At 40.6% G+C, this 15,071-nt stretch overlaps 1 protein-coding gene across 1 annotated transcript in view; it reads right to left on the bottom strand.

Moving 5' to 3' along the window:
- DCDC1 (doublecortin domain containing 1) overlaps positions 1 to 15,071 on the bottom strand; it is a 500,455-nt gene that overhangs the window by 19,985 nt on the left and 465,399 nt on the right. The window contains exons 30-34 of the mRNA XM_090034627.1: positions 12,739 to 12,909; positions 11,998 to 12,177; positions 11,085 to 11,288; positions 7,792 to 7,960; positions 2,144 to 2,296 (exon numbers count right to left, since the gene is read on the bottom strand). Of these exons, the coding sequence (XP_089890753.1) occupies positions 2,144 to 2,296; positions 7,792 to 7,960; positions 11,085 to 11,288; positions 11,998 to 12,177; positions 12,739 to 12,909 (877 nt within the window). The remainder of the gene's footprint in view (positions 1 to 2,143; positions 2,297 to 7,791; positions 7,961 to 11,084; positions 11,289 to 11,997; positions 12,178 to 12,738; positions 12,910 to 15,071) is intronic.

Raw genomic sequence — 15,071 nt, 5'->3', positions numbered from 1 at the left:
CTATATTACAACAACTGGAGCACTACAAAACACAGACAGACAGAGCAGCTAGGGCAGGAGTGGACAAAATGCAGCCCATGGGCCAGATGCAGCTGCCAGGCCATTCTATCCGGCCCGCAGGGCCCCTAAAAAATTTAGAAAATTAATAGTTATCTGCCCTGGCTGCCTGTCATGCGGCCCTCGATGGCTTGCCAAAACTCAGCAAGCGGACCTCCACCTGAAATAATTGCCTGCCCCTGAGCTAGGGCCTGCCTTGATGTTTGGGTAGAACAGCTCCAGAGTCTGGGGGGCAACCCTGTAGACTTCAAATCACGGAAATGATTAACACACCCCAGGCAATGACTGTATTTCAACACAGCTATATTAGCGCAATGTCTACTACCCAGTAAATGTCCTTTATTCAACCCCCTGCCCCCTAAACACACACACAGAAAGAAACACAGGTGATCCTGCTCTGGAACCCTTCCTTCCTCCAATCTGTGCAAATCCAAGTGGGACAGGCACTCTCAGCTCCCATCACAGCTCCAGTGCCCAGCCTGCAACTACTGGCATTTGGCAGATGGGCTCCCCAACCTGGATCCAGGCCTCTGCATCCTAACCCAGCATGGAGGTCCCTTACAGCCCTGCTTCTCTGTGCTTCTTTGATTCCTGACACTGATAGAGCAGCAGGGGGGAGCGGGGTGGAACACTCATCTTCCACACCAGGCAGCCAGTCAGGGATGGCTTGCTCATTTGGCTGCACTCAGGAGCTTCCAAGTCCATAGGGCATGCTGGGAAATGTTGGGGAGCTCCTTCTACCTGATGGCCCTGGGCAGAGTGAGACTGAATGGCAAATGTCTGTTTGGTTCAAATGCACTCTAAATTATGGCACTTTAAGTGAAATTCAATAGTTAAAGCACTTTCATCATAGGTTTTTTGAACATCTGTACTTAGTCAGGGAATTTGTAAGGTCCTCAAAAGAAACTATGGGAGAATGTAAAGCTTATGAAATATCTTAGGAGAACAAGACACAAAAACTTGTATTAATTGAATAAACATAGTACTTCATTTACTCTTCCAGCATTGATAGAGGTAGACTATTTTAGACCATCTTCTTTTAATGTGCATCTATTAATAGAGGGATTTGCTGCTTCAAAATAATAGTGTTCATTTAGTTCTCAAGGTATCAGTAAATACCTAGTATCATGCTTGAATAAACTTTCAACAGTCCACTTTATTGTCAATGTGGAATTCTACTGATTTTGTAAGTTTAAAATGAAATTTAAATATTAGCCAAAGGGTTAAAATGATCTCAATTTATGGTTAACTGGCCATATCATTTCCTTTAAGAACCCTAACTTAAAGCATATAATTAATTTTAATCATGTGAATCATGCAAATGACATAACTATGTGTTATGTCATCATATCAGCATCACTTTTGTCAGAGAAAGTGTCTTTAAATACTTTCCTCATTAAACTAAAACATTTTGGATTGGAAAAATTTAGAATTTGCTTCAGTCTCTTTTCTAAAGATGTTCATAAAAAGTACTTTGCTACTTCCTGCGTATGGTAGTAGCCACATTAAGAACCCAGTAACACTCATTATAGATTCAGGATATTTAGTTTAAAAAATCCCCCAAAAACAGTTTCACAGAAAAAGAGTAGGAGAGATCTCAGACACCATCAACAGTCCCTGAAATAACAGGGACTTTGTAGGATAAAACATGCCCTGATGATCCTATGACCACGATCCACACTACAAAGGCAAGGCAAACAAACAATCTACTCATCCTTGCCCTGTTAATGTGGAGGAAAATTCCTTCGTAATCCCCTGCAAATCAGTTTAACTACGAAGAATGAGCAAGACCCAATAGCCAACCACCTGAATGGTATACCACTAGAATAGGAACCCCACTAAACCCCACACAATCTCCCATTTTCAGCTGTAGCCAACATCTGATTATTCCAACGAAATTAAAAACCCTCAAAAGTCATGTTATGCATTGAAAAGCAGGGGGAAGAGCAATGGAATTATTTCTTGGTCCCTAAAGGTAAAAAGCAGAAACCCTGAAATATGGGTTCTTTCTGAGCTTGGCTTAAGGAGACTATTTGTTTCTACATAACTCTATCCTTGTAAAGAGGTGGAAAAAAGGAACTCATACCATTCAAAGGCAAAAAAGGCTCTCCACAGGAAACCCAGATCTCAATAGGCTTTCTGAGAATGTTGGTAAGCAGAGAATCATCGATCATGTTCAAACTTTCTGGAGTTGCCAGGCATAAAACCGATTTTATCTTCTCTTTCTCCATCTGCTTATCTTTGTATTTTGAGAAAAATAGCAACAGTTTCTTTTTATATCACTTCAGGATAAAATGTTTATGCCATCTTATTAGTTTAATTAAGATTACAACTTCTGCTTATACATTGGCTATTAAGCAATAAAAACTCAATTAGTTACAAAAGCTTACAGATACCATTTTTGGAGCGGCATTAACTGGTAATGTGACACATGATGGAAGAGACAAGGAGATGGGGGTGTGGTGTATGTTAGTGACTATATACATTACAAAGTGAGTTTTGTGTGTAGGAAAGGGAATGGTGTGAGTAAAACCATGATGAATCTCAAGCATTAATCTTTGAGGATAAAGGAAGTGTACAAGTGAAAAATCACAAGGGCTAGGGATAGAAATTACACGCACTGGTATAAGTGATCAGAAACCAGTTCAAATCTTTAACACAGCAGAAGTTCAGTGCACATAAAACACTTTCAAAATGTCCAAAACTGGTTAGGATAAATCTGGATGGATGTATTATCAGACTTAGCTGATTTAAGTGAAATCGGTTATTGAACTTCTGTCCCAGATCCCCTCCAGCTTCAAGCCATCTTCTCCAACTGAGCAGGGATGCATGTTCTTGCCCCGCCCCGCCCCGCCTCGCCCCACTCCCCAGCTTCTGTCCTGGGCCACTGCAGGCATGTGGATACATTTCTGGAATCAAATGCGAATGTCTGTTCACTTGCTTATTGGTTCAATCTACACAGCTTAGACTAAACTGAAAAGATTAAATTGATTCCACCTAGGGCTTTTTGACTGTTGTACTTAGCCAAGAAGGTTAGAAAAGTAAATTTGGATTAGGACTTTTTGTGAGAGTTCTCTATCTTTTGGAAGAAAACCCTTAGGATTTGCTTATCATTAAATCCACCCTATTTACCTATTATAGTAGTTATTATATAGTGTAATATAGTTATAATATAGTAGTGACCTCCTATTTACCTATTGTAATGGAAAAAGCGAGATGCTGTAATTAAGGATGTGCCCTGTTTTACACTGAAACCAGGAGTTCAGTCCATTTGTCTGATAGACAAAATACATTTTCTCTAATTTTAATCATATTCTCTATGAATAAAACTGGAATATTCTGAGTAGTTTCACCGAAGTCAGTTAATAGGGTACACACAAGCAGCATTTCTTCGGAACACTGATCTTGAGTATTCCCTCCCAATCTTGCAGCACTCATACTATTTCACATCAACCTCTAGCTGAATTTCAGCTTTTTGCAATGTTTTGATGTAATAACATTAAATCAAAGGTTTTAAAATGTTGGATTTTCAAACAGAATTACAAACCATGGCTTATTTGTTGACCAGCAAAAGCAGTCACTGTTTATAGCATGAAAATGACATATATTAATGTTCAAATAGCCCTTTGGCTTGTATCACTCAGGGTTATGATGTGGCTAAATTGTATGGCTCACAAAATAAAATGTTGAAACACAAACGCATCCAATATTACATTTCGTATTCCCCTGCCCTAATGAATCTGACCTAAATATCACTAAAGTTTTTGGTTACAAGGTTTTATACCAGTGATTTTATTTGCAAATTTATGTTCAGTAGAGGCACAACGAATAACTACAGGCAACCTTCACTTAAGACTGTTTTGCTTAGCACTATTTCTCTACAACGCTCATTTTAAATTGATACCTGATTCCACTTAGCTCTCAATGCGGTTGTCATCTTGGGTCATCAAGTACTTTTGGTTTCGTTTAACATTCGTTTCGCTTAGCACTCGGTTTTTCAAGAACCAATTAAGAGAGCTAAGTGGGGGCTGCCTATATAGTATTTTGAACTAAGTGTAGATGTTTTCCTATTTTTTCAATCTTTCTTCATGTATTCTATTTTTATTTGGACCAACTTTCCCCTCTCCAGCTTTACCCTCTTTCATGTATTTATTTTTAATATCTGATTTTAACCTACTAACTTTGTGAGAGGGATTTATCTTTTCTGCATTTTCTCCTTTCTCATTTATTAGTCCTCCAGGCAGCATGCTAGCTTACATGAAGCGTCTCATTAGAGTTGGCTCACTTTGTATGATTCTATTTCTCATCAAGTTTATAAATTGTTAATTCATGAAATCAGTTTTATCAAGGCAGATTAAGATGATCTAGGCAGCCTTGAAAAGAATCACTGAATAACTGGTACCCTTCCTGCCCCCTTCCTAGTACATCATTGACAACACTACCTGTTTTTTCATCTTAGTAATGTGAAGGGATATCTAGCATATAATCAACTCTCTATTATCAGCTTTCTAATACGTTTTAAGAGGGAGTAGAAGACAGTATTGATTATCTGAGAGAGAGAGGAAGTGGTAACAGTCACAGGATCAGAGGAGGAATGCATGTGTATGGAGAGAGAAAAAAATATTAATGGCTACAAATTAAAAATAAGAAATTAGGAAAGGGTAAAAAATGGTAAACTAGCAGAAGCTGGGGACAGAGCTAAGGAATTAACCCTCAGGGGGCTATTTTCAAAGGCACAAAGGGATGCCCAACTGTCACTGAACTTCAAAAGTAATTGGGTGTTTAGCTCCCCTTTGTGTATTTGCAAATCTCCTCCTTACATCTCAAGCTGAATTTCTGTCCAACACCTCCTTCTGTTTGTACCTTTAGGGCCCACATCATTTTGTCTTCCTGGAGCTCTGAACAGAATTAGGACACATTGAGGCAGAGCTCTATTATTCAGTATAACTAGATGACCAGTAACTTTGTAAGGTTTTTCTTTCCAAAGATCCTGAGCAATTTAGGAACACTTTTGTAAATATCATGATGCTATACATGCTATAACTATATAATAAAGAGCAATGATAATATTATCATGCAAAACAAATTTAGATTTCAAATGGAATACATGGCACCATCACAGAAGGGTGGTTTTATATCATCCGAGTAAACCCGGCAACATGCAGTGTATTACACCTGCGAGTGCTCCTTATCCCATGAAAGAATATTGCTGTATTGTTACATGAGACATTTGATCATTCTCAGTCTCAAAAAAAGAAAAGTGATTCTGATTTACAGACCTAAGGTGCATGAGTTCTAACATATTATTTGTCATACATAATAAAGCAACCTGCATATATTAATTTTAATAGCCCCAAAAGTAACTGCAGATTTTCTGTATAGGAAATGGTTTGTAAATCTTGATTTTTTTTCCCCTTATAAACTATATACTCCTTGATTCAGGTGTGGATCCAGAGGTTGCACTCCCTCCCTTTCAGACAATGATGTGGGAGCAGCAGTCAGGGTGTTTGTTTTAAGTCCCAAAAGAGACCAGGATTCTCCCTTCCCTTCCCTTCCTCCTCACCCCACCTTCACTGCTGTCTTGCCTCCCACCCTTCAATGTCATACCTGTCATTGCTGCTGCCCTCAACTAATCCAGGAGCAGCTCCAAAACTTGCTGCATCCAGGCTGCACAAGGAGCAGATTCTCCCTCCTTGCATCTGTTCCTGAGCTGGTGGGGAACACAATGGAAAGGGAAACCTGCCTGCCATCACTGCTATCCCCAGCTGAGCCCAACTCTCCAAGCAGCTGGTGCCTGCAGTCCTAGCTGGAGCCACACAGAAATGGCAAGGACTGTGGTATCTCCATTCCTCCCACACTCCAGAAGAGTAGAGAGGGAGTAAGGGGAATGGGAGGGAGGGAAGGTGCTGCTGAGTACACAGGGGAAGTAAGCAAGGTGCAGCTACCTCTACAGAACTTTTTTTTTTAAAGTTCACACCCCCTTTTAAAATGCCTGCATCTGCCTCTGCCCCTGCCCTGATTCAATAAAGAATTTAAACACATTTACTTAAAACTCACTGAAATACCTGGGTTTTAAGCTTGTGCTTACATTCATTATTGAATTGGGGCCTTAATTCTTGTAATTAATTCTAGTAATAAACAATATGCAGTAATTATTAGCAATAAGCTGTAAAAAAAGGTGAGGAACTAAATACTTCCAAACTTTGGCATGGTCATAATCCTGAACTATATCTGAATTTCAGGGCTGAGGTTCTGTAACAAATAGTAAATTCATTTATTGCTAAAATGGGGTTTGTTAGATCTTTACTAATATTTTCTACCTCTCTCAATATATTAATAGATAAAAATGGAGTTGCCACTTCAATTCTTCCTTTCTACCTGCTTACTCAAACATATAGATTGTTGCATATTTACATATAAACCTATCAAAAAGATAAAGTATGATTGGCATTGAGCAGTTATCTTGAAAAGCCTATAAAACCCTCATCTGAAATATGTATCACCTTGTATACAAGTAGTACCATATTTACTCTCTTACTGAATACCCCCCAGAGAAGATATGCTCCTGTTTTCAGAAGGGAGAGTGAAGGAAAGAAAAACATTGTTTTTGCCAGTGGCATAAATATAGGCAGCTGTAGTAGGAGGAAGCAACACCAAATGACTGCTTTGTTGACCCCTACCTGCTGGCTGGTCATGGACAATTTTTCCCTCAACAGCAGCATCTGCAACAGTAGGGTCTGCCCCAATAGTAACTCAAAGGTGTCCTTTTAACTAAGTGAAATGGTTGTTGGGGAAAGGGGAGAAAAGGGGAAAGTGATGCTGCACAACCTGAAGGGATAGTCTTAAACTGCTGCTAAGCCAAACCCTGCTGCTGAGGGAGGACCTGTCTACAGCCAGCCAGCAGCTAGGGAGTTAAAGCAGCTACAGCTGCTGGCAAGAAATACAGTGAAGCACAAGCAAGGGTGCTAGAACAATTGCCTCCTGAATCAGCAGGAGCTTCTGTAGTATGACCTCTGCTGGGGGAAAGAAAGTAATGCTGAATATACTACACAGGGACTACAGAGTGAGCATGCAGGGCCCCTCACTGCTGGCTGTAAAGCCCTGTGTGCTCACTGCATTGCCCATGTGTGGTGCTACTTTCTTGTTCTTGTTCCCCTTCCATAATCTTATACTGCAAAAGCTGCCATTATCATATTTCCTCATTTAACATGCGCACCCCAATTTCCAGCAAATGGCTTTTGGAAAAAAGGCATGCATATGGTATGCGAGAAAATATGGTAGTCTTTAATTGGTTTCATAATAACCTGACATTTATTTAATGGAAACTTACCATTAAGGGTCTGATATACAAATCAGGGTCACATGCAAAAAAATGTACTACCAAATTAGCCTACACAATTACTGCAATTAGGTATCTAAATTAAAAATTTATACAAGTAAATGAGCAGCTAGGCAGTAGCTAGTATGATTTGTACATACAATAACAGTAGTTATATTCTTAAATTAAGCACCTGATTGCTTTAGGTATAGGGCTCTACAGAAATCAGTCCAAGTTTCTGCACTTTAACATTTTCCAAAATTAATATTTATATATCGCATAATTAATCTTTGTTCATATGAAATATATCAAAAGGAGCACAATGCAAACAAAATACACATGCAACTTCACAACAAATTTAAGACTTTTTTTAGATTGACTTTTTACCTTCCACAGGCAGAATAACCAAGACGTACCTTCCATTGTAGTTGTCTCTTCACATTCTTCTGAGACACTTTGCCTAAAACATTTGCTCACAGCCCATGAGACTAAATCTGGTAGAGTAAGGATTAGGGTTCCATCACTGGTGTATAGTTTGCAGGCTTTCCTAGTAAGGTCAAGTTGTCTTGTACACATGGTAAGTAGCTAAATAACACAGGAAATGATAAATGATCACACAAATAAGGTAAAATTGCTTCCTGCAGCAAACCTTAAATAGTGTATAAGCCTACACTGCCCCTTTGCCTAAGGTAAAGTTTATCAATAGTGCCTACCCATCTCCATTTTTATTAGTTAAGTCTAATTAATTTGAAAATTTTACAAATGAATAGTCTGTTCCTATTATGAAAAAAACTTTAAGTATGCTTTAACTTGCCTTGAGAGAAGATAGGAGGATGTACACCTTATATAATACACAGTGGGCATATCTACATGTGCAATAAGTGCACTCGAATAAACTCCAGCACTTATTGCACCTGAGCTTTTTGCTCCCAGGCACACCATTTGACCACGTGTCCAAAAGCAATTAATTCCAAAGCAATCAGCTCCAGAGTTTATTCATTTGTGGCACATGGAGCTGATCAGAGCGACCCCAGCTGCCAGGGTCTCAGGGATCAGCCTGCCATCCCAGGGCTGCTCTGACCAAGTTCAATATGCTGCACAGGGACTGGCTGAGACATGAGGGTGCTTCAGTGTGGGACTAGCTGGCAGGCAGCCCCTGCATTAAAGCACCCTCCTGCCCCAGCTAGTTAGTCAGCACCTACATGTGCATTGCTGTACATGAAAAATGTCAACAAGAGGGTAGTACTTGTATTTACAAGATAGGAGGATGCATCTACAAGTACTACCTTGCTGTGGAATTCATTAGTTTCATGCACCCTAACAGTGACACACACGTAGATGCTGAGAAGTTTGCTGCACAGTTAATTAAATGAGTAGTAAATTTTCATGTAGACATGCCTAGTATATAGTACTTTGACAGCACAAGCCACTACTGCAGCTAGAGAATGAGGGTAAGAATATACAGCACAATGGAAAACACAATGTCCTCAGGCAACTTGAGTCCCCTTTATAGTACATGCTTAGTGGCCATGTTTACCCAAAATGCTAACTGCGCAGTAGCCCATGACTACTGCACAGTAGCACTGCATGGCACCAAGCATGATGTGGTGCTACTGCATAGTCTGGGACTACTGCACAGCCAGCATCACAAAAAAGCATTCATTGATGCTACTGAACAGTAACTCTAGTTACTGCACAGCCATTTAGTACTTGTTTATACAGCTAAAGTATATACAAGTATATCTCAAGTTTATGCAAGTACTAAATGACTATGCGGTAACGATGGCACAGTCAGCATCTCATGTAGATGTGGCCAGTATGGACTAAAACATTTTTTCAGGTCACTACTTGACAAGTTGGCTCAAGTGGCATTTCTCTCATCCATGCTGACTGAACACTATTAGGACAAGCTTAGTTTGGATTCTTTGGTGGACCTTTTTGAGATGTTTGCAACCAGGGCTGGAGAAGAGTCAGAAAGGTTTATTTACTACCTTGAACAGAGGAAGATTTTTTGCCATATTGCAAATGTTTATGAAGAACACTACAGTAACATGGAATCCCATATACTTTCATTCATTGGCTGCAAACCATGTATTTGAGCTCAGCTCATGTTTCTCTGGTCAATCAAAAACAGGGGTCAAGGCCAGTTACTCTAAATTAAGAGGTGAAACAAAGGTGCCTGCAGAAGCTGCTGGTGTATATCTTTGCCATAGATCCTCTGACTGCTGGCAGAAAGGTTATAGGTAAAAATGAGACTGACAGAAGACAGTCACCTTCAGGGCACAAGAAACAGGGATCCTCTCTTCTATGTTGTGGCAGTTGCTGATGATATTTCAGTAATGGCCATGACTTCAGAAGCCATGAGAAACTCTTCTTCTGACTACAAAGTTATGAGAGTAATTTAGGGGACTGACTATGCTTTTCACAAAAGCAAAATTATGTAGCTTAGTAGCAGTGCAGAATGACCTTTTCCTGCTTAAACAGTCTAAAGAACATACAGGAGAAGGAAGGAAGCTTGAAATATTACAGCTCTACTTCCGTGAAGAAGGCAGAAGAGTGGCTTAACTGTGAGAAGGCCCTTGAGGAGAAAGAAAAGGTTGTGGCTAGAGTGGTGGGCTCCCACCATCTTCCAAAATTGGCCTCTGTTCCTACTCTTATTGCTCTATGAATTGGCATATCTTCTGCCCAAGGAGCAACTTATGGGGAAGCTGGTGGGGTTATTTTTCTGAGTATGGGAGAGATAGAGATGCAACTAATTCTCCTATGGTGAAAAGAGTCATAATCTCTAGCTAGATAAAAGGCGCATGATGGGCTGGTGCACACACCCAGAGGTATTTATGGTGACTATTTGCTCATTTTCACTATCAATAGGTACAAAAGCTTTGGGAACTCTCAATACAGACAACAAAAGTCACTGTCACTGCTCATGTGGCTCACACTCTTGAGGAGGGAGCTGTGATAGAACAGACTGGGTCAGGCTATTGAGCAGAAAGAGCACCATCTTGATGTAGGTGATGTGTATTTCTCAGACATGTCAAAATTTGAATCTTAGCCTAAACATAACATATAACAGAGCAAAATCATAATGTACATGATGTATGACCAAGCAAAATCTCTTTAAAATGTTCTAAATTTATAAGCCTATATGGTAGAAATATCACAATTTAAAGTATTATTACATGACTGGTACTATAAGGAATGGTTTAATGCAGTGGAGCTCATCCTGTGCCACCAAATTTCTAGACTCACGGGGAGCCCTGTGGACAAGCTGACATAGCTCTATGCACCAGATTACGCTGGCACATGGGGATGGCCCATGGCCGGATCTTGCGTGTGGGGTCGGGCCACAGCCAGATTTGGCATGTGGGTCCAGGCTAGCGGGCCAGATTGCACCCATGGACCACATGCTGACTGCACACTGGTTCCGGTCTGCAGACAGATCCCGCCCATAGGATCCAGTCTGCAGACTGGAAGGTTGGTTTAACGTCATGGGTCATGTCCACTATGGCTCCTCTAGGCTTTGCATATGATTGGGTAAACATGTGGTAGGGATGAGACCTGTATACACATTTGAAACCCCAGAAATTCATCATGTTAAAAAATTTAGGTTTGAGATTCTGATTTGGGTTCATCTAAGTCACTGACGTAGTGTTTGTCCTTTCCGGTACTACAGCCATTATACTTATCTTTGGGGATGAGTGCTACTTACCATAGGAAATGTACTAGCAATGATTAACTGCCCATTTCGGTAGCCAGCTCCATTTCTGTATGCAATTATTTTTACTGCTTTCTGGTTCATAACTGCAGAGATCTTTTCTGAGATAGTTTGTACAGAGGTTTCAGTGTGCAGAGATGCTAGAACTTCTTTTAAATGACTCAGGGTGATTTCAGCTTCCAAGGTGGATAAATCAGTCTTTTGGGTATATATATATATATAAAAAAAAAGAGATCAGATTCAATCATGCTATTGCTTCTATTAAATCAATATAGAAGTAAATTTCTTTTTAATGAAGCCCAGAAATTTGATTTAAAATGAATTCAGTCAACTATATAACTTGCTGAAATATGGGACATGTTAATATACCTTTGGTGATCCTATTGAATTTCCAGGTATTTCTGGTAGCTTTGACTTAACCATTATTTGTCAAATTTGACAAGAGACAGCTATTAAAAATTTCTGTAGCAGAGCCAATACATTTTTTTTAAAGATCAGTGAATATACATGTGCATATATGTGTTTAGATAAAGATGAATCAGTTTTCAAAGATATCGCCACTTACTGCATAAAGACCTCCTACTTATGATCTACTACCAATAATATTTACTATATTGTATATGCAAAGCTTCTGAAGACAGAACAATGCCCCATAACACAGGGGATGTTTCAGATCCAAGATAAAAAAGAGGAAGGTATGCCGATCATCCCTGCCCCTCTGCCCCCAATTTCCAGCAGGATCTCCAGATCCTCCCTGATCTGCTCATTAGCAAACGATGAAACTGAATCTATATGCAGGTTTGAAGTTTGTCCAAATACAAATTACAACAGTCCATGTAAATGTTCATTTTATGTTATAATCTTGGGTCTACTGTACAGCTAATAAAACAAAATAAAACATACTAACCTTAGTCACTTTAACACACTTAAAAGGCCCCAAAGAAGAACAACTTGTTTCTCCAGAGGCACAGAAGAACATGCTACCTGGGGGTAATTTTTTCAGTTCTTTCTTTCCTCTTATAGTCCTTGCACAAGCCAAACATATCATCACTTTTTGCTTTTTACTGGGTGAAAGAAAATAGTAGCCCTAAAAATAAGTGGAAACAATAATTTCAAGGCTTTAAAAATAACCAGACTGTTGCACAGCTGAACATTTTATTACCTCCTATTCAGGATTTCCTCAATATGTATCCATACTAACCTCAGCAAACTTTTTTGATGATGCCAGTTTTGATACCTAAATAGCAATGTTCATTAGAAACGGGACAAGGACACAAATGCCTTTGTATGTTCAGTGCTTCCAACTTCTCATATCATGACATTGATCTGATGTTGGAAAAAGCAGTGGTGGAATAGCTCCATTGTAGGAAAAAGGCTGGTAATGTATTTTACTTACTACAAGTCTCCTGATTTAAAAAGGGATTTGATGGCAGATTTTCTTATGATATCAAACTTGAAACAATACAGCTTTCTACAGATAAAACTGCCCAATACATTTCTTTGCAAAGTGCTATTTTTCAGTAAGATAAAGTGAAATGTTGGACATACACATGCACACGCACCTATGTACTCTGTACAGCAAGTTGCATTCCTTAAGAGTTAAACTTCCTTATATATACTTACATGACTGAAAAAAGATATTACTTACAGGCTGGTCTATTTTCTCTTTATTAGTCACAGAGAATGTGCAAACAGAAGCATGATTTGCTGCTGTGATTTCTTGGTCTAGCACTGTGCTGTAAAAGGCACTAAATACTCCTGTATTTCCTGTATAATGCCACTTCTGATTGGCAGCTCCATTGCTGTGTTCTTTATATTTCTGTCAGAACATAAAAGATAAATTCTTTTGCTATGTTTTACTGTCAGGATGTTCAGTACTTGGCAGGAATATCTTGTGTTGTTTAAGAAAGAACCTTGTTTTACAGATGAGACTTCAAAATCTTAGGTTCTGTGTGTTTTTTGGGTGACTGTTAAATATCCCACAGCACTTTAAGTAAGTTCACATATATGCTACAGTATCTCTGGAAAAAAAATCCCTCTATTCACTGTTCTATGGTGTGTTGTATATAACCATAATCTTCCACCATGGAGGTGGCTGTATTTTAATAGTAGTATACATGTTAAGGACCTGAAGGACAAACCTTATGAGGAAAGACCAAAAAATCTGGGAGTCTTCAGCCTGGAGAAGAGAAGCCTGAAGGGGGACTTGGTGGTCATCTATAAGTATGTATGGGGTGAATATCGGGAGCTGGGAGAAAAAACTGTTCACTAGGGTGCCCCAGGGGAGGACAAGGAGAAATGGCTCTAAACTGTTATAGGTTGGTTTCAGGTTGAATGCAAGAAAGATGTTCTTTCCAGTAGGGTGACCAGAATCTGGAATACAGGTTTCCCTCGATTTATGCAGGTTCTTTATATGCAAATTTCCTTGTACACGATGAGCATATTTAGACCCATAATTCATTACCTGCGGGGTAAATTCACTCTTATGCGATCAGCATAGATGTCCCCCCCTGCCCAAAGAGATAAGTCTGTGCTGGGAGGGGAAAGGGCCATGGCCCCACTCACCCCAGCCTCGGCTCCAGCGGGCCCAGGAGCTGCCGGCACCAACTGCTGGCAGCCACTGGGCTGCACCGCGCCCTGAACTCCCCAGGGCTCTGCCTGTCCCCACTCACCCCAGCTCCTGCTGCAGCTGTCCCAGGAGCGGCCAATGCCAGCTTCCTGTAGCTGCTGGACTATATCTCCTCAGTGAAAAGACAAATAACTTGCGTAGGACACCTTGCTATTTACGTATTGTTCCAAGAAGAAAGATTAAAATTAAAAATTGGCCCTCTTTCGTGGCCGCATAATAGTAAAAGAATTAATTAGCCCAATGGGATCATAAGGTGAAGAGAAAGAAAATGGTCAAGCAGTTAGGCTAAGTACAGACCGTCAAAAAGCCTGAGGTAAAATCAATTCAATCTAGACAGCTTCCTCTAAGCTGTGTAGGTTGAACTATTAACCAGGGATCCTGGTTTTCCATGATAAAAAAAATGCAAATTCTCTGATAAAACCCCCAAAATCCATGATTAAAATTAAAGGCCCCCCCACAGGCCCCTCTGGCCCTGCTGGTGCCCCTCTTTGCCCCCACAACAGCCCCCCAGCCCTTCTCATGCCCCTTGCCCTGCTGGAAGTGGCCCCCAGCTAAGGGACCAGGGACCCAGGTCCACAACTCCCTGCCCCTGACAGAAGGCAGCTACAGCAGGAGCCTGGAGCCAGCTCCCCCTGCTGCTGCTGTCTGCTGCTGACTTGGGCAGAGGCAGGGTTGGCTCCTGGCAGCCATGTGCACTCCCGGGGAGAAAGGGGAACCTGCGCCTCCAGATTGGTATGGGAGGTAGGCTGTGGGCTTAAGCTCTCTCCCTGCTTCCCTCCTGTGGGGCCACTGTAGCCCAGCAGGCAAGATCTGGCATGGCTGGGAACAGCGGGGCCGCGCCGGGATCTCCTTGATTAATCTAGTCTGCTGAAGCACAGAAATTGAAATACTCTGGCAGCCTTCCACTTCACATGTACCAGTGTCCCGGTGTGTCCCTGTGCTGAAAAAATGGTGGTGGGGTGCTTTGAAATAAAACACTTTTGATGAGCTTTAGTTCAGTGTGCCGTCAACATTTTTCCAGCATGGGGACGCATGGGGATGCTGATATATGTGACACGTGGGTGCTTTTAAGCAGCGTGGCTTGCTAATTAAAGCGCCCAGCACTGCATCATGTAAAAATGCCCTTAGAGTACTAGTTTAGGATCTGGAGGACTCCTTTAATTCTTTGCTCTATCACAGATTTCCTGAGACCTTGAGCAGGTGAGATCTTACTTCACTTAGATCTCAATGGCACTTTTCCATTTTTAGGGTCTAAGTCACTTAATTTTATTTTAGCTCACCCTATACAACAGGATGAATTCTGATAAGATTCCTAAATTCCTTACGTATCTAAGTGTGGGCTGCTTCACTTG

Source organism: Crocodylus siamensis, chromosome 2 (assembly GCF_052110815.1).
Source record: "Crocodylus siamensis isolate JL-2025a chromosome 2, ASM5211081v1, whole genome shotgun sequence".
Lineage (NCBI taxonomy): Eukaryota > Metazoa > Chordata > Crocodylia > Crocodylidae > Crocodylus > Crocodylus siamensis.
The sequence above is the reverse complement of the archived record's forward strand: the minus strand, read 5'-3'. Positions and strand labels throughout refer to the sequence as shown.